The following is an 18771-nucleotide window of genomic DNA, read 5'->3' as shown; positions in this document are numbered from 1 at the left end:
AAATCCTCTGCGGATTCCGTAACACAAATATCATTATAATTTCAATACATTACAAGAACTTGGGTATGTTTTATTGCATTTTTGTATCTTTAATCAGACTTTTCTTAATTTGTAAAGAAAAAGGCACTATCAAATAACGAAATAGCTCATTTAAATAAAAAAAAAATAAAAAAAAGAGGCTAGGTTCTGTAACCTACCTCTGCAAACTATATACTCAATGGTGTACAAAATAAAATAAGTAGTGTATTAAATACATCAATGAAAGAGAGAGAGAGAGAGTGAGAAGTAATACAAGTAAGTATACTTCTCTCCCGGGTCAGTGTTCGCATTCCTCTAATCATGGAGGTTTTACCTCCATGCTCTGATTGAACCAATCCTTATAAACGTATAACATGTCATTTGTTTGTTTACTAACAAGGTACTCCATTGTAACTATGGGGCTCTACTATATCCGTAACAGTCAGTTCACCCATGGAGCTATTAACTATAATAGCGCCATGGTTCACCTTAGGTAGAGTCTGGGCAAGAATAAGCAAACTTCAATCCCACCTATTTTGACTGTAAGCGAATACGATGATGACGATTTTTATGTCAATTTTTTACGTCAAGTGGAGTATATACACGAATCTCTATATACCGAACGTGACTCTTTTCTGGTTAAAAGGCTGATAAGAGGTCTCCAACAATGTCTAATGTATTACCTCGAAGAACAGATATAACTACACATGATATTATTATTTATACTACATGTAACAGAAGGTTCATTTGAAAGAATTCGACCACTGGCCCGCGGGAGACTATATGCAATACTAGTACTCTAATCAGCTGCTGTATTGTATTGCCTTTTTCATATCAGTATTTGCACCAACTCTTATTACCTTATTAATATGAAAAACTATCAAAATGTATAAAATAGTCCACGAACCCGAACGAAATTGCACAAAAATAAACTTCCAAAGGCTCAAACTAATTTGCATATAAACCATATTACACTTAGGTTATCTGATATTAAAGTAGACGGCTGCATATTTTAGCAGTTTTTACTTACAGTTTAGAGTTCCAATATATATAAAGTTCAATTAATTAATGTAATTAATCAGTCATTAGACTGATCTCTATTGATGCAGACATGAAACATTCTTCTGAGCACTATAGTACCTTTGATAAAGTGGTACGATAACGATTAGGAAGTAAGCTAACCTCAACAGTACAACGCCTACACAACATTGAAAATTCTACAATGCAATCATAGCTATGAATATGCATATAGAACTCAAAGACATGATGACAACGCAGTGGAAATCTAACAGAACATAATGTTTCAAAACATCTGTCTTTACAATTAAATACAGCTGCCTTATAAAATTATTCTTGGTTTCTGAATTGTATCTGTATGGGTGACAGGTGTTACTGTTGTATACTATATAACCAACTGCATTTATACTCGATAGACGGTAGCAATACGTCATCAATATTTCAATACAGCTGTTGTGGAGACAGAGACTATTAGTCAAACCAAATCGATATATATATATATATATATATATATATATATATATATATATATATATATATATATATATATATATATATATATATATATATATATATATATATAAATATATATATATATATATATATATATATGGTCACATTTGGTCAAAATTCTTAAACTGTTTTTATTACAACCTTTGAGGAAATTTTCCTCACTGGGACATTCAGTCATCTTGTGTGTTCCTTAAAAATGTCTGAGGACAACGTGGAGAGTAACATTTTGCAAACATCTAGCAATTATAACGGGTTATAATTTGGGGCCTATACAGACTACCATCAAGTTGCAGCATTGCACGAAGCATATATAATGGGCCCTGGTGATAAACCAGAGGCAAGTTAAGGCTTGGAATTGCATTTTTTGATTGTCTATTCGGGTGTGCGATTATAATTTACTTTGTTTTAACTCAAATGAAAACTTTCCCTCCTCTATGATATAAGGCACTTCCTCCTTCATCTCGTGGACTGCGTCCCTAACCTTCAAATAGTCTTCAAAACAATTCCAAACTTGCATCGAGAGTCTGGCCCAGATTTTACCACTGACAGACGAGAAGCAAACGAAGACGTTCTTCCCGTGTAGCCATTCCATCATCTTCGTACAGTTTGCATCGCTCGGTTCGAATAATTCCTGGAAAATCGAGGGCATTGCCACGAGAGCCATATTAGGGGCTCTGAGATGGTCCGCCAGTGGGTACACCTCGCTGTTCCATGACTCGGCTAAAAGTTTAGCAACACCTCTCAGAGAATCACGATTCCGTCTTAGTATTACGTCCTGAAAAAACGGATATTACATATAACTAGGACATTGCACAGTGTGTGTCTATATACATATATATACATATATATATTTATATATATATATATATACATATATATATCTATACATATATATATATATTTATATACATATATATATATATATTTATATATATATATATATTTATATATATGAATAGGCCTATATATAGGTCTATATATATATTTATATAGGCGGAGGCCTATATGTTTAGTGTCATATACAGGTCTATATAATATACGGTATATATATATATATATATATATATATATATATATATATATATATATATATATATATATATATTTGCGACTTACATCGCATATCTAGGCCCCTTCAGCCCATTTTGTCAGGTAATCATGGGCACCCCTAAGGAACTCGCCAACACCTTAGTTCACAGTGTGTAGCCGGCTACATCGTCATACATTATACACACCAAGCCCACACAGTACAGAAAGATTAACAACGGATCTCGTTCACGACACACACATATCTATTCATGTATATATACAACAGTAATGTAATGCTTTATCTTATGATGCGGCAACAATATAGCTTTGGCTTCATGAACATATTATTGATTTTATTACATCGAAAAGATAGAATTCCATATTGATGAGAATGACTCTCAATAAAAAAAAAGTACTTTGAAATGAATAAGAATTCATTGTTCGCTTTTCACAGACCACAGAAATGAATAATGGACTTGTTTTGTTATCTGGCGCGGCTAGGCCGTGTTCCTAGTTGTCTGTCTGCGTGATAGGGTGAGTCATGGGCCTAATATTTCATACAAACCGCCTGCTGAAATTGTATTTTTGCATGCACTTGGTACTTTTATTGTTGCAACGTGTTTTCTAGTCAGTCTTTATCATGTTTCGAGAAAATATTCACTAAACAATATACAAATATTTATAGTTCTTTTATGCGAAAAAATATGAGATATATAATATATATATATATATATATATATATATATATATATATATATATATAAGCGTATATATATATATATATATATATATATATATATATATATATATATATATATATATATATATATATATATATATATATATATATATATATATATATATTTAAGCGCCAAAATAGTAGTGGTCCATACTGATGATATAAAAGATAAACAAGCGAATATTTTTTAAAACGATATACTGCTATATTTCGGAGTGGTCACCACTCCATCGTCAGGCAAAATTTCAAGATCAATTAAATACAAGGGCTAATATACAAGGGCTGTATATATATATATATATATATATATATATATATATAGGCCTATATATATATATATATCTCAACTCACTACGGTTGCAGTTGTGTATATATTCATTTGCCCTTTTCTCGTGGCGCTTAACAATAGTTAAAACATATACAATTTAGTAAAAAGATATGTCCTGACAACCGATTTGAAACCACTCACATTCTTACACATTTTAACACGTTTTGGAAGTGAGTTTCCACAAATAAGGAGCATTATATGAGAAACGATCTTGAGCCATAAGTTTGTGTTTTAAACCTATAGGCACGATCAACACCTGCGATGAATTATAATAAGAGCGGAGTGATGGTGTGGATATCGGCCGAAGTTAGAACAAATAAGAGAGATAGTTTGGGCCTTTGTTATGCAGACATTTGAACACACGTCAAAAGGGTTACATCTCTATGTTCCGCCATCCCTATGTTCCGACATCTCTATGTTCCGACTTCTCTATATTCCGACGTCTCTATGTTCCGACAAAAAGAAATAATTCGGGACAATTTTGTTTATCCAAAAAATCGTTTGTACCAAGAAAACAAGTTTTCAGACTCCAATATTTTTGTGACCAAAATTCTTTGGACTCAAATCTTTTTGACCAACAATTTTTCGGACCAAAATGTTTGGGACCAAAATCCCCCCCCCCCCCCCAAAAAAAAAAAAAAAATTAAAAAGGTGACCCGAATTTTTTTTTATCCAAATGTTTGGACAAAAATTCTTTGGACCAAACTTTTGGACCAAAAAAGAATACTGCAAGCGGCGCGGCGCGATAGATTTTTTTCGGGTGCCCGCGATGTTTTGTGTCCACGGTGCAGGCGACTTTTTTTTATTGCACAAGCGATATCTTTAGTTTTTACGTTTACCCGCCGATAGTTATGTAATTGAACAAGTAGCAATGATTGGTCACACATCACGCGTCACGTGCAGTGTTGACGTTTCAAATTCCCCCGACTGAGCCCCGAGGTTGAGCGGGGCATGCTATTGCCCCCTCCATTTGCGCAGGCCACTGCCCCACCCTCCCCCAAAACTGGTAGTCCTGCAACATATTTTGATCTAAATTCGAAACATATTTTATTATTATATTATTATTATTCGAAAATTGATTTGGCCCAAAACGATTTTTGTCCCCAAAAATGAGAGTACAATCAAATTTCGGGTCACAAGCAATTTGCGGTCACAAGCACTGTTTGGGTTATAACAAACTTTGGGTCACATATCAGTTTTCTAAACTTTTCTTCGTGAATGTTTTTTTTCCGAAACATTTGGTCCGAAAAATGTTGGTCCAAAAAAAAAGTCCCCCAAAAAATTTGGTCACAAAAATATTGGGGTCACAAACTAGTTTTTCTTGGTCCAAACAAATTTTTGGATAAACAAAATTGCTCCGAATTTTTGCTTTTTGTGAGTTATCGGGAGCTGAAATGAATACTTACAAGGCCTCCAAGAGACTTATGGAATCTCAAGGCATCCGGAACTACAAGGTAAGCAGAGCTGTCTCTGGTGGCGTCTGGTATAAATCTCTCTACCAAAGTCTTCCTTTCATGGTTCCGCGAAACCACTAATGGGCTGACGCTGTCGTGGTGGTTTGGATGAACCCAAAATAACGCGCAACCACGTGGTGAAAACAGCCATTTATGAATATTACCTATTTCAGAAACGAAGGAAAACAATAAAGCGATTAACGTGATGTGCTAACAATGCGACATCATATGTCGTTGGAAATGAATTCAACGGTTTGCACGTAGCTTATGAATTAAAGGGCAGACAGTCATACATTAACGGAGTTGAAGGGTCTCTCTAACCTCCAAACGATTTAGATTGATATTCATTCAATTTGATTGAGTTTTGAATCAAGAGAATGAAACTCTATAGTTATGACAAAAAGTAACTTCTCACCTGTATAAAAGTCCGCACTGAGTTCTTCTAAATTCAAAGGTATATGCCCAGGGGCATGGGCACCATCTACAATAACTAGAATGCCATTTCTATGACACAAGTCTATAAGTGATTTCAGAGGCATCAGTATAGCCGATGGACAGGTTATATGATCGATTAACGCCACCTTGATACCCTCATTCTCGCTGATCACTCTCTCAAATTGCGAAATAATATCGTCTTCAGAACGGATCGGTAATTTCAAATCGAGGCACACTTCCGTTATACCTGAAATGGAAAAGAAAGATACAATATCCAATATCTAATTATTTTCTTGTCGATATGTTGATTGAAATGTAAACACTGCCCTCTCCATCTCTCTGAGCGCGCATACCAGTGGCGTAGGAAGGTACTTTTGAGTGGGGGGGGGGCTGATAACCGGCCTGGGGGTGTCCCCCTCCCCTTTGGAATTTTTTTTTTGCATTTCCAGGTGGCCTCAGATGCAATTTGGTGCAATATAGCACACTTCAACACCCACTACATCTTGTAAAAACTTTTGCAATTTCACCTGGCCTTAGATGCAATTTGGTGCTCCAAATGAGATTTTTTTTCTCATTTGGAAATGAAAAAGGGGTTTTCTGACTTGCGAAGCGGGGGGGGGGGGCGGAATGATACTTCCGCCCCTCCATATTTGGCGCCCCCAGCCCCCCGGTTCCTACGCCCTTGTCACATTATATATTAAACTTACCAGCTCTTTTACGAAGGTTTGCCACGTTCTTTGCAACTGCAGCGTAGCCATGTGAAGTGAACAGTATTTTATCCCCTGTCTGAAAGCGGATAGAATTAAGTGCAGTATTGGTGCCTGAAGAAATGGTAGAATATCATCAAGAAAGGATGTTAAGATTAGGTTAAAATGTTGATACATCAGTAACCAGTAGCAGCACCAGAAGGGGAGGTGGAGTGGGGATGAGGTGGCGAAGGTTAGAGGCATATACTTACCTTCGAGTCTCTGTAACTGTCTCAAGTAGATAGGATGAATAAACATTGCTCACAAAATATTCAGAAAGCTATATAACAATAGAGAAGAAAGAGAGAGAGAGAGGTGGTGGTGGGTGGGGGGGGGGGTGGAGCGAAAACCTTAACAACCCCATTATTCCTGGATTTCCATTCCGACAGTATTATGTGCGTTTCTATACTACTAAAGGCTCAACGACCCTCAATACGGCAGCGCCGGAGTTCGGACCACTCTATACTGCCCTCTTATATCATGCTTCGAAGCACTCGTACTGACAGGTTGAACAGTTCCTAACCTATAAGTATATATGAACAATTCCTAACCTATAAGTATATATGAACAGTGCCCAACCTACCCGTGAAACATCATATATTCATACTGCTCATACTGTCAGTACAAGCGTCTTGAAAGCCTGATTTAAAACTACAGAAAGTCCACTGGCTCCATGTGCTACAAACATGGGCGGCGATCATGGGGGGGGGGGGACGGGGGGGGACATGTCCCCCAATATTTTAGGTGGGGGATATAGTATCTAATATCCCCCCAATATTTGGTGGCATAGTTTTTTTTAAGCATATGTTTTGTATTTTTTATGACATCGCTAGTAATTTCAAAGTAGAAAATGCTTAGATGCAACTTACAAGGCCTGGGAAGTGCAATTTCCAGAGGCATTTTCGGCGAAAATTTTCTTTTGCGCTTCGCGCCAACCTATGGTGGCGCTACAATTAGAAAGTCTGGGCAGTGGGTACAAGCTTTGCCCCTCCCTTGGCAAATTCCTTACAAGGCGCCTGTCTAACCATGTCACAATTTGTTATACTATATATGACCGAAAGTAGTTTTTACTTCTTTTTCTCGAAATGAATAGCTACACGGACTGCATCCGTAATGAAATTTGGTTTGCATCTTGTGTATGAGTGTAAGTACGTACAATCATATATATAATCCACATCGATATGGGTTCACTGGGTTTCCATTTGGCCTGTTTCCTACAAGATTTCTAACCGCAGGTGTGTAGCCAAGGGAGAGGGGGGGGGGAAGGGTGGAGACCGCTCCCCTCGAGCATATTTTTTTGGTATTTTCTATGATATCGAAGTTTTATAGTAGCCGTTATATAAGAAGTTTTAATATGTGTACACCAATAATTTAACTGTGTCTGAATTTTCGAAAATTCCTTGACCAACATTCTCCATCATACTTCCCTCTACTCGTGCAATTTTGACCGGTCTATTAAGGTTTTTTTTTCTATATTGGTTGTCCGTAGATGAAATTTTGTGCAACATTATGGGTATGTTTTGAAGTGAATTTATTATTGAAATTCTGAACAAATAATGGGCTTAAAACCTTGAAAAGTGGGGCTAATGGGTATTGTGGGGCGTTACGTAGAATCACCTACAAAAGCAATGATCCACAGGACATGCGATGAGATCGAACATGATGTGTGACTGGTGACAATCTTGAAAAAAGGTTATGAATGAAAAAAAAAAAACCTATTAGGAAAAACTTGGTTCTCAGGCAAAAGTGTACATCTGGTCGGTCATTTTCAAGCCCGAGAAGTGCCATGTCCGGTGATCTGGGGGGCTATCAAAATCAGAAATTTTCTTGTACGCTGCGCGCCAACCAATGGTGGCGCTCCGCTTAGATAGTAATTCGCCTGCATCCAAGCAAATGTCCCCCCAATATTTGAAACAGATCGCTGCCCCCGGCAACAAATATTACTCCCCATATACCTAAAAGCTTACCTGTACTAGCATTCTCCACGAAAACTAGATTGGAAGGTTCAGACCCGACGAATTCTGCGAGTTGTTTAATTGCATCTAAGTACAACAATTTCTCTTTACTGAAACGATACCATCCGTCTGGATCTTCATCTCGTTCTCGCATATATCTGATAAACAATGATGTCAAAGGTCGTGTAGAAATAAACAATAATAATAATAATAACTAAGATTTATAATGCGCTAATTATAAACAAAATAGTTGTCAAAAGCGCCGTACATATTATAGTTTAAATAGAAAGAAAAGCAAAAGCAATAATGCAACAATGAAAAATAGTTACAAATCAAATTGAAAACATTCATGTAATCAACATTGATACTGCAGGTAAAAGCCATCCAATATGTTATGAAATTCATCACACATGTTTCTGCATATTTACGGAAAGAGAATCTCAAGGCAAGCACGTGACGCAATGAGACAAAGGACAATTTCAGGATCACGATAAAACAAAAAGGAACTGACAATAGAAACCTTGCAACTTTGACTCATATAGTATACCTATATCCGGTATAGCACCTGGTTATCACAATTGACTTTAATTGTAAGGTGTATATACTAAAGAGATTGAATTTACATAAACAAAAGAACACACATCCGGTTTCACAATCCTCATTTAGTTATACTAGCAGTTTCTTTGGATACAGCACAGTTTCACTTGTCATACAATACAATAATGTCCCCATAGGGCACGTTTAAGTTCAAGGGCGGCGGAAGCAATTTTAATCTGGGGGGGCACCGACATCAAAGGGCACTTTCCAGATATTCGATTGGACTGATGCAGCCTTATATTTGGTACCCTTTATAACTCTTATTGTATTATCTTATTTGCGTATACACATCACTCCATTAAACCCCCCCCCCCCCCCAAAGAAAATATGCATACTAGCACTGCAATATCCAATGTGCAAATTGGGAAACAAGGAACAAGTTTTCTTTTGAGACAAAATGAGGTGAAATCATGCTAGTTGCTAATGTAGGAATCTTACGAATTAGAGTTTATTTCTTGTTAATATCTTAACAAATTTTTCCATTAGAAATAGCTTTGAGTTTGACCCACAGAAATTCATTCAAAGTCAGGGGCGTAGCCAGGATTTGCAAAGTTGTATGCACGACCATCTGAGCTGAGCGCCACCATCAGTTGGCGCGGAGCGTACAAGAAAATTTTTGGTTTTACAAACCCCTCAGATGGCCGGAAACGGCCCTTCCCGAGTGTTCATTCTGGTTCCCTGGCCTCTTGCTAACTTGAGACACCTCAATTTTTATGTAGAAAAAGGGCACATTTTTAACCTGAGGAAAAGTGGGGGGGCACGTGCCCCCCCGGTTCCGCCGCCCTTGCAGTTCAAATATAGAAAAGCCTACTTTGCATTAACATAAAAGGTACGTCTAGTTAATGGAAAGTTGCACTTTAAACTATCTTCTCTTCACAAAGCTGTGGGGGGGGGGGGGCACGTGCTCCCTGTACCCCGATTCTAATTTCCCTGTCTGAAAAATATTAGTTTAACCTCTCTCATCCCTGAAAGAGATGCCTTCGACTTACTCTAGCTGTTTCTTCGTAACTATTCGCGGAACTAGGCCATACGCACCACTATTGCAGTATGCATAGTTTGGTTTAAGAGGAAACTCCTCTGTCAGTAATCTATGGCCAAATTTATTTTCCGGGGGCATCGTAAACGTCAACTCCATTGTGCTTTTATCTTTGGTGAGATTTCGTCGAAGAAAACGCAGAAAAAATGCTGTAACACTACGGTACATGCTATTAGTGCCACTACTATTGTATCTCCCGATTGTTTTCTGTAGATGAGAAAAATTTGGTGCAATACTTGGTTAATACTATGTCAGATATTCGATTGTTCGTAATTAAAAAAAAAACACATGATGAAGTAAACGTAAAATAACAGAACAATGAAACCCCACAGGAAGAACAGGGCCTATATAAAGCAACTTGTACAGTCATGGGCGGCGATCATGGGGGGACGGGGGGGGGACATGTCCCCCCCAATATTTTTGTTGGGGGGATATAGTATCTAATATCCCCCCAATATTTGGTGGCATAGTTTTTTTTTAAGCATATGTTTTGTATTTTTTTATGATATCGCTAGTAATTTCAAAATAGAAAATGCTTAGATGCAACTTAAAAGGCCTGGGAAGTGCCATTTCCAGCAATCTGGGAGGCATTTTCGGCCAAAATTTTCTTTTGCGCTTCGCGCCAACTTATGGTGGCGCTACGCTTAGATAGTCTGGGTACAAGCTTTGCCCATCCCTTGGCAAATTCCTCACAAGGCGCCTGTTTAACCGTGTCACAATTTGTTACTATATATGACCGAAAGTAGTTTTTACTTTTTTTTCGAAATGAATAGCTACACGGACCGCATCCGTAATGAAATTTGGTTGGAATCTTGTGTATGAGTGTAAGTGCGTACAATCACACATATGATCCACATCGATATGGGTTCACTGGGTTTCCATTTGGCCTGTTTCCTACAAGATTTCTAACCGCAGGTGCTTAGCCAAGGGAGGTGGGGGGGGGGTGAAGGGTGGAGACCGCCTTCCCCCTCGAGCATATTTTTTTTGGATTTTCTATGATATCGAAGTTTTATAGTAGCCGTTATAAGAGGTTTCAATATTTTTACACCAATAATTTAACTGTGTCTGAATTTTCGAAAATTCTTTGAACAACATTCTTCATCATACTTCCCTCTACTCGTGCAATTTTGACCGGTCTGTTAGGGGTTGAGGGGGGTTTCCTATATTGGTTGTCCATAGATTAAATTTTGTGCAACATTATGGGTATGTTTTGAAGTGAATTTATTATTGAAATTCTGAACAAATAATGGGCTTAAAACCTTGAAAAGTGGGGCTGACGGGTATTAAGGGGCGTTACGTAGAATTACCTACAAAAGCAATGATCCACAGGAGATGCAATGAGGTCGAACATGATGTGTGACTGGTGACAATCTTGAAAAAAGGTATGATGAATGAAGAAAAAAATCTATTAGGTAAAACTTGGTTCTCAGGCAAAAGTGTACATCTGGTTGGTCATTTTCAAGCACGAGAAGTGCCATTTCCAGTGATCTGGGGGGCTATCAAAACCAAAATTTCTTGTACGCTGCGCGCCAACCAATGGTGGCGCTCCGCTTTGATAGTAATTCGCCTGCATCCAAGCAAATGTCCCCCCCCCCCCCAATATTTGAAACAGATCGCCGCCCCTGTGTACAGTATTATCCGCATGTCTTATTACTTGTATGCTCGTCATAGCACGGAAAGTGGCCCATGGCGTAGCCAGAGGGGCAGGAGAGGGGTAGGGCAGAAGGAAAATTCCCCTAACAAAATTTCGGGGACGAAACGTGGACGCTAAAAAAAAGAAAAATTAATAGCTGTAATATATAAAGAAAATCATACATATATATATAACTATATATAACTATATAACTATATATATATATATAAATGAAAATCGTTATAAGTTGGAAATATTCATATGACGGAAATAAATATTAAAAAAGCAATTACACATCCCGAAAACTGGTGCTCGATGTGGGGAATATAAATGAATCGCTCAAAATCTAACCTGGTCAATTTCTCCTTTAAAAACTCAAAATACCGTAACCATATTTCCAAAAGTAATATTTTAAAACCTCAATCACTGCCTCTCCCAATGCAACCTTCCTCGGTATCACTTTTGATAGCAAATTATCCTTTAAACTACACTGTATTAGAACTGCAGGACGCTGCTGGCCCGTCCCACCTTAAATACATCCAAATCCTCTCACACAAGTATAATTTCCCTGCGAAAACCACTATCCAAATCTACAAATCCATGGTAAACCAATTCTAAGTTACGGGAGCATCTCCTTGCTTACCACTTCAAATACCAATAAACAAATATTAAATAGAATCCACACCACAGCATATCGACTTGCACTAAAAATCCCTTCCTATATAGCTACTTCGCATGTTCTCCGTGCACGAAACACAATCTTTTTCACCCTACTTGAAGAATTTTACACCAAATTATATAAAAACAACCTCGGGAACGACCCATTGATCGAAGAACTCCTACTGAAACACATATTCGCTATAACTCACTTCCCAAATAACCAAAACCTTTCCGTATTCGAAACCTCATTCCAATAGGAAATCCTTTTCCTAAATGGGTCTAGCCCCCGACTCCAGGTGTACTTATATATTAGGAACAATACAAAACAAAATCCGACAGAGTAGCAACCACTTCCTACGTAGCCAGTCAATAGAAACCGCTTCGTCTCCCAAATCCTCAATACTTATATACATATAATAACTTACCCTTATATTCGCTTTTTTATGTATACTGTTAGCATGTATAGCACCTAATTATAACTGTTGACCTTAATTGTAAGACTATCCTAAAGAGGATATCCTGAAGGATTTCCAGAAGAACACACTTCTTTCACATTCATAATTCACTTTATGGACATAAAGAAAACATATAAGCATACTCCGCACATAGCTAATGATATGAACAAGCGTTTCCTTTAAAAACAAGCCACAATGTACTTTACATTCAGTGCGTGCGGACTGCTTGCAGTGCTATGTTCTATAAGTGTTCAGTATACATACAATGAAACGTCAAAGTCATTACAACACAAAAAGTGGCATGTGCTGGGGAAATAAAAAATAATACTTTTATTGTAAAGATGATCGATTGAAAAGAAAAAATATCAATTTGCGGGTATGGAGTTGCCCATAGGCTGTGTATGCATTGGCGTCATATGACACACATACATACAAACAGAGAGGATAAAATGAAATTCTTTGTATATATCGTGTATACTTTTGTAAGTTATCAAAGTTATATCATATAGCAGTGTTATGGAGGTGTCCAGGACATTCTTTGAGGCAAATTTAAGAAGCGCCGTTACTACGATTAAAACTATCGAACATTAATCCATTTAATATGTAAATCACGAAAGCCTAACCCAAAAAAAGTTCAAAAAAGAAAATCATAGAAAGTTCCTTCGAGATATGAGAGTAGTTTTATTCTTGTTTTTTTTCTCTCTCTCTCTCGCTGTTGGGACAAATGGAAGCTCAATTTAAAAAAAAAACACTTTTGTCTAACCAAAAGGGGCTCTACAGAGATACCAATCTTCTTTGTTATCTTACTTCCTTGTGGAATTACTATATAAAACATTGACAACATGGTAGCCATAAATTAAGTGATATATATATATATATAAATCACTTTACGTAGTTTTCCAATTGATATTTTCATTATTGTAGTTCTAGTTTCGATCGGAAAATCCATATCATTAGAATTATGCGACCGATAGAGAATAATAGCGAATGCTGGTTCGATCCTTTAATGAATGACCTCATTAACACACACCCGTCACATATTATGTAGACAAAGTCGAGAAAAAAAAAACAATTAACTGGAATACTTATCAAACTGATCAAGGGTATAGTGATGATGCTGAATTTCAACTTTGGTACCCTTTCTTTTATATCATTGATATGAACTTAGAATTTTAGTCAAGAAACGATGTTATCGTTTGGTAGATATAGCCTCTACTTAAATGTAGAGATTTAATCCCTTACACGTGGTTTAACTTCCACAAAGTCAGACCTCGTTCATCGCAGTTTGAGTGGGGTTTTTTTGTTTTTGTTTTTGGCAAATTGGAGTATACTAGTTACAATACATATAGAGACATAATTGTATCGAAACTTGGTTGAGTCTAAATAAATGAGAGAGGGTACCTGCATTTTACAAGTCAGTGCCCCCATCGATCTGTAAAACATGTATTAGATATAGGCCTATACCTATACATTTTGATAAGGAAGTATATATAGTTGTTGGTTGGTCTTTCTCTATTGGGCTATAAACATTCTTCCTCACGGTAGTGATACGAGGTAAATTGTGAGGGTATAAAGAAAGTGAATAAAAAAAAAATAGGTTCACACCACACATATTTGGCAGTATAGGGTGTAACGAGAGAGTTGTTATAGACCAGGGTTGTCCAACCTACGGCCCGCGGGCCACAATTCGGCCCGCCGCAGGGTTGCGTCCGGCCCGCCAGAGATGCTTTACAGTGCGAAATTTTAGTGAGCAGATCTATTGATAACAATTTGAAGCTATATAATCAATCATTCGAACCTTCTGGGTAAAAAAAAACTGCAAACAGGTCAGTTTGTGTGACACTCTCTCAACGGAGGGGGGGGGGGGGGGTGGCGGCTGGACCTTATTCATCTGTTTTAACAGGAAGGAAAATAAATCAGTGCGCTCCGCGCGCAGTCCTCACATTTTTTTGCCTTGGGCTTCGGGCAAAAAATCGAAAAATCGAGCGTAGGGTTCATGCGGCCCCTCCTTCATCATAATCATTCCATGTGGCCCTACTCTGCAAAAGGTTGGACAACCCTGTTATAGACCATAACAACTCCCTTGGTGTAACAGGAAGTTATAACACGATAACTTTGTTTAACGGTTGCGTTTCTTGTGGAAATGCATGGTCCATAAGTACTCACAATACTAAATTTAAAGGGATAGAATTCCGGTAATAGACGAGGTAACAATATCTTTTGAGGAAAATAGTCCAAATTGTATCTATATATGGTAATCTTTATATATGTACTGGTCAACCGTATCTGTGGATAAAGAGAATGTATAATTTAGACCATGGGGCATAAGGCCAAAGTCTGTATGTTTTAGCTGAAAGATTTTGAAGACAAGCCTTGTCTTTAACTTACAGGGGGGTCATAAAATGTAACTTTACTATTTTGAACTACTATTTTGGTAAATACTGAGTAAAAAATGTCAGTAAAAACTATATAGCAAGTCGTGATGTTTCAATAAGTCGACATAACTATATTGAAACTCTTTCGCGAAACTAAATGTTCCAGTTTCCAAACTTGGAATGTTGATTTAAACTTTATTTCATATGAAAAGAGCCTGTACTCATGCATTGGTCAAATATGTAGGTTGATCTCATGTCATATCGGTGTATCTATCAAACTTGAAACATTTGGATGAATGAACTTTTTTTGGTAAGCAAAATTTGGCGGTTTTAACATAAAAGAGTGAGAGCATTTGCGTGTGCGTTCTGTCATGTGATTGTCATTTGACAGTAATGCTGCTCTGCGATTGGTGTATAAGGACTGAATCCCACCTTTCAAAAATAGAGTTTCCAAGTGCTTTAGTATAAAAAATAGTACCAAATTGACCGAATAACTCAAAATCGTGAGCAAATTTTTGGTGGAACAAAGTGGATTCGCGAATAATGTAATTTTTGTGAAGTTTATTTGAGTTGAGTATTAATTGAGTTGCCCCTCTGACTGGACTACGGAACTGCAAAAAAAAAAAAAAACGGCTTTACCCCACGCATCCGGTCCATAAGGCTAAAAAATGCAAGATATACCCATATTATACTTATCAGGGGTTTCATGTTGCTAGACCAAGTGCTATTATAGTACTCAAATAGGGTTAGTACTTCTTAGAGTATAAAACTGTCCTCATAGCTACAATTATACCGTTACTCTCATCGGCCATGGCTTTTGATTGGTTAAAGTTATTGGCGAACAATTGTTTGTAGCTTAACTGTTCCCGGTAGCGTATTTTTTTTTCCCCAGGACGAACGTGGACATCGGTCAATCAAATCCCTGGATTCCAAACATGTGACGCTTTTCAAAAAACATGTTCTGAATTTTTTTTTTCTTCTGATTTCGACCCCAGATTTTGAACGACATTCCTTCATTTTCGTAGAAATTGGATCCCTAACCCACTTTCTGAACCCTAACTCTGATTTCAAACCAATTTATAAATTCCTGAAAAACCTGAAACCCTTATTCGTCCTAGGAATAAAAGTAGGCTTCCCGGCGTATTTTTTTTTGTCTACGGGACGAACGTGGGCTATATGCTATAACCAGGAAGTTGTTATGGAACAACTCCCTGCTATAACAATGTACATATGGAATGTTAAGCCACGACTCTTTCCGTAAGTCTATGTGTCCGTCCGATTGCTGAGACTATACCAAGGTTATTTAATACTAACATTGTCGTTGATATGGAAAGGTATATTCAACGTGACGGTATGATATCAGTACACCTTTTAGGTGAAGATATGGAGGTATATAGATAATGTTACACTGGTATACATGCATGAAGTACATTATCATAGCCTTTATATCTTCTACTGCAGACTGCGTTTTGCGTGTGTTTCTATATCCGTACTGTTTTAGTAGCTACACAGGCTCTTGTCTGTAGTGTGCACATTTAGTTTCACCACATATATTTAATATACACATGGATCTAAACATGTAAAGACCTTGGTCAGTGTGTGTGTGTGTGTGTGTGTGTTGAATCACATGAAATCATATATTTTAGGTTCTCCATTATAATTTAATCTTGTTTGCAGCCTCAGTTACGAAACCTAACGTACCTTACGTACGTTACATTCTACCTAATACCGTTGAATATAGGCAAATTCTTTATTCAAATGCAGCATGCATTGTTCACGTTAAAGACCCATTCATTTAACTCAGTAAGGTTAAAACATGTGCGTGTGTGTATGTATACGTAGGCATGTCAAGGCCATACCAAATAAATTCCTTACACCAGTTGTCGAACAATAGAGAACAATAGTCATCGGTTGTCCAGACAAAGGGAACAAAAGTCATCGGTTGCAGCTAAAATATATAGAAAACAAGATTGCGTGTATGTATGTATGTGTGTGTGTATATGTGTGTGTGTTTCAAGTTTGTATTTGAAGTGCGATCACGGTATTCTTCGACACATCCATTATGGTTACTACTGATCGACTGCTGATATCATAAAGATCTTAATTCTAATGGGCATCTCCCCCAAATTTCTCTGCGGAAAACCTTCAGCTCCGTCCGCCATTTTGTCAGTTATAGTTATAATTGTCATATATACAGACATATCCACCTGGCATTATTGCCATTATAAATAGAACATGCTTATGAATTGCTTGAAAGTTTCGGAATCTAAGTTCCACCCCCCCCCCCGAGTCCCCCGCTGTGAAGGGAAGTTAAATTAGTCTCGTTGAGGATGTCTGTAGAAGGCATTGGAAGAAGTGCAAGTGTTTCATATATATGGAGAAAAGCACAAAAAAAAAAGGCCGCTGTCATATCTGACGGCGAAACAAATTGTCATTTTACTGTATAACCTGAACAAATGCAATCATCCATTTACAAGTACTGCATTATGCATGAAACATTGAGTTCAATTGGTATCCGTTTGAAATTTCTCAGAATCGCTTTGGAAAGGACATCCGAATACAAGTTGATGTCATCAGCAGACTTCTTAGCTGTACACAAAATATCTCCGTTAATGTCATTTATATCTATTAGGCAAAAAAACAACAAGGGACCCAAAAACAGACCTTTGTGGAACCCTACTATAGTAACGTCCTGCCAAGAAGAAGAACAGCCTTTAATTACCACCCTCTGTTTCCTATTATACCAAGCCAATTCTCGACCCAAGACAGTAAATTCCCATTGACACCCATACTCTTCAGCCTATAGGTAAAAGGCGCTGGTGGGGAACTTTATCAAAGGCCTGCTGGAAATCCAGGAACACAACATCTACAGACGTCTGCCTATTTAGTGAGCTTGTTACATCTTCCATAAACTCAAGAATATTAGTGAGACAATACTTTTTTGGACAAAAGCCTTGTTGAGACTGGCTGCTGAAGTAAATGACCATAGAAGTGACTGACCATGAAGTTACTGACCGCTTGCATGGTTTGGTTAAATTTCCTATCAATTTGCAATATATATATATTTTTTCAACGGTTGATTATGTTGATTTAGTTTTGACTTGCCACCTTTATTAATCGTTCTGTGTGTAAATTTGGTATGAATAAACAGTATACTTACGAAAAAATGTAAAAATATGTGGCGGCCTACTGCATCCATGGTCTTATAGTTAGGCCTATGTAAACTTACCGATCGTTAATAGCGCGTTATATTAAAGTGCAATAAAGAAACCGTGGGCTGTACTAAGGCTTGGCGTGGTAACCCACAAGAGACGTCAGTTCCCGACAGAATGAAGTATTGGTAACACTTTCCATACAAGTTAAGACTGGCTGAGAACTTCAGTAAACATCACTTTGTATATATGCCTATACTGTGAAATGCTGCTACGACAGTGCACACACAAGAAATGAACACATGGAAGCCATATCTGAATGTGTATATATTGTAGAGGGCGTTCTGATCAAATGGTTATAGAGTACCTTTATAGAGATATGAACTCTAGTGGTTAGGGCAGTGGACTTGTGATAGAAGGTTTGCAGGTTCGAGCCCTGGCCAGATCATTATGTCACGTGGTTGGGCAAGACAGTTTATCTCCACTGCCTCTCTTCACATATGTGTATAAACGGGGACCTGTGAGATAAACTGTCAATTAGTGGGCGCTGTTTAGCTTTTGTCATGTGGAGGGATTGTCTGTATGTTCGACAGGTTATCATTGACCATGGTACTATTGTGATACGCCTT

At 37.5% G+C, this 18771-nt stretch overlaps 1 protein-coding gene across 8 annotated transcripts; it reads right to left on the bottom strand.

The window, feature by feature from the left end:
• Nucleotides 1-68: 68 nt before the first annotated feature.
• Nucleotides 69-18455, bottom strand: LOC139963402 (uncharacterized). 8 transcript variants are annotated; one of them, XM_071964131.1, is made up of 7 exons: nt 18220-18452; nt 9821-10074; nt 8247-8392; nt 6241-6354; nt 5514-5780; nt 5051-5262; nt 69-2323 (listed from the first exon to the last, which is right to left on the bottom strand). In XM_071964131.1, exons 2-7 carry the CDS (start codon nt 10033-10035, stop codon nt 1937-1939), a joined length of 1341 nt encoding a protein of 446 aa, XP_071820232.1. In that variant the 5' UTR covers nt 10036-10074; nt 18220-18452; the 3' UTR covers nt 69-1936. The 8 variants fall into 8 exon arrangements, with proteins under 8 accessions (XP_071820232.1, XP_071820235.1, XP_071820231.1 ...); XM_071964134.1 differs by lacking the exon at nt 18220-18452 and adding an exon at nt 12586-12776; XM_071964130.1 differs by lacking the exon at nt 18220-18452 and adding an exon at nt 11852-12562.
• Nucleotides 18456-18771: the final 316 nt, after the last annotated feature.

Source organism: Apostichopus japonicus, chromosome 22, assembly GCF_037975245.1.
Source record: "Apostichopus japonicus isolate 1M-3 chromosome 22, ASM3797524v1, whole genome shotgun sequence".
Lineage (NCBI taxonomy): Eukaryota > Metazoa > Echinodermata > Holothuroidea > Aspidochirotida > Stichopodidae > Apostichopus > Apostichopus japonicus.
The sequence above is the reverse complement of the archived record's forward strand: the minus strand, read 5'-3'. Positions and strand labels throughout refer to the sequence as shown.

What these genes read in the sequence shown, in the direction of transcription:
- LOC139963402 (XM_071964131.1), bottom strand. Translation starts at nt 10,035, where the DNA reads ATGTACCGTAGTGTTACAGCATTTTTTCTGCGTTTTCTTCGACGAAAT. An exon ending in CGTGGAGAATGCTAGTACAG is followed by an intron (nt 6,355 to 8,246) that starts GTAAGCTTTTAG and finishes CCATTTCTTCAG; the next exon opens with GCACCAATACTGCACTTAAT. An exon ending in CAGTGCGGACTTTTATACAG is followed by an intron (nt 5,263 to 5,513) that starts GTGAGAAGTTAC and finishes TTTCTGAAATAG; the next exon opens with GTAATATTCATAAATGGCTG.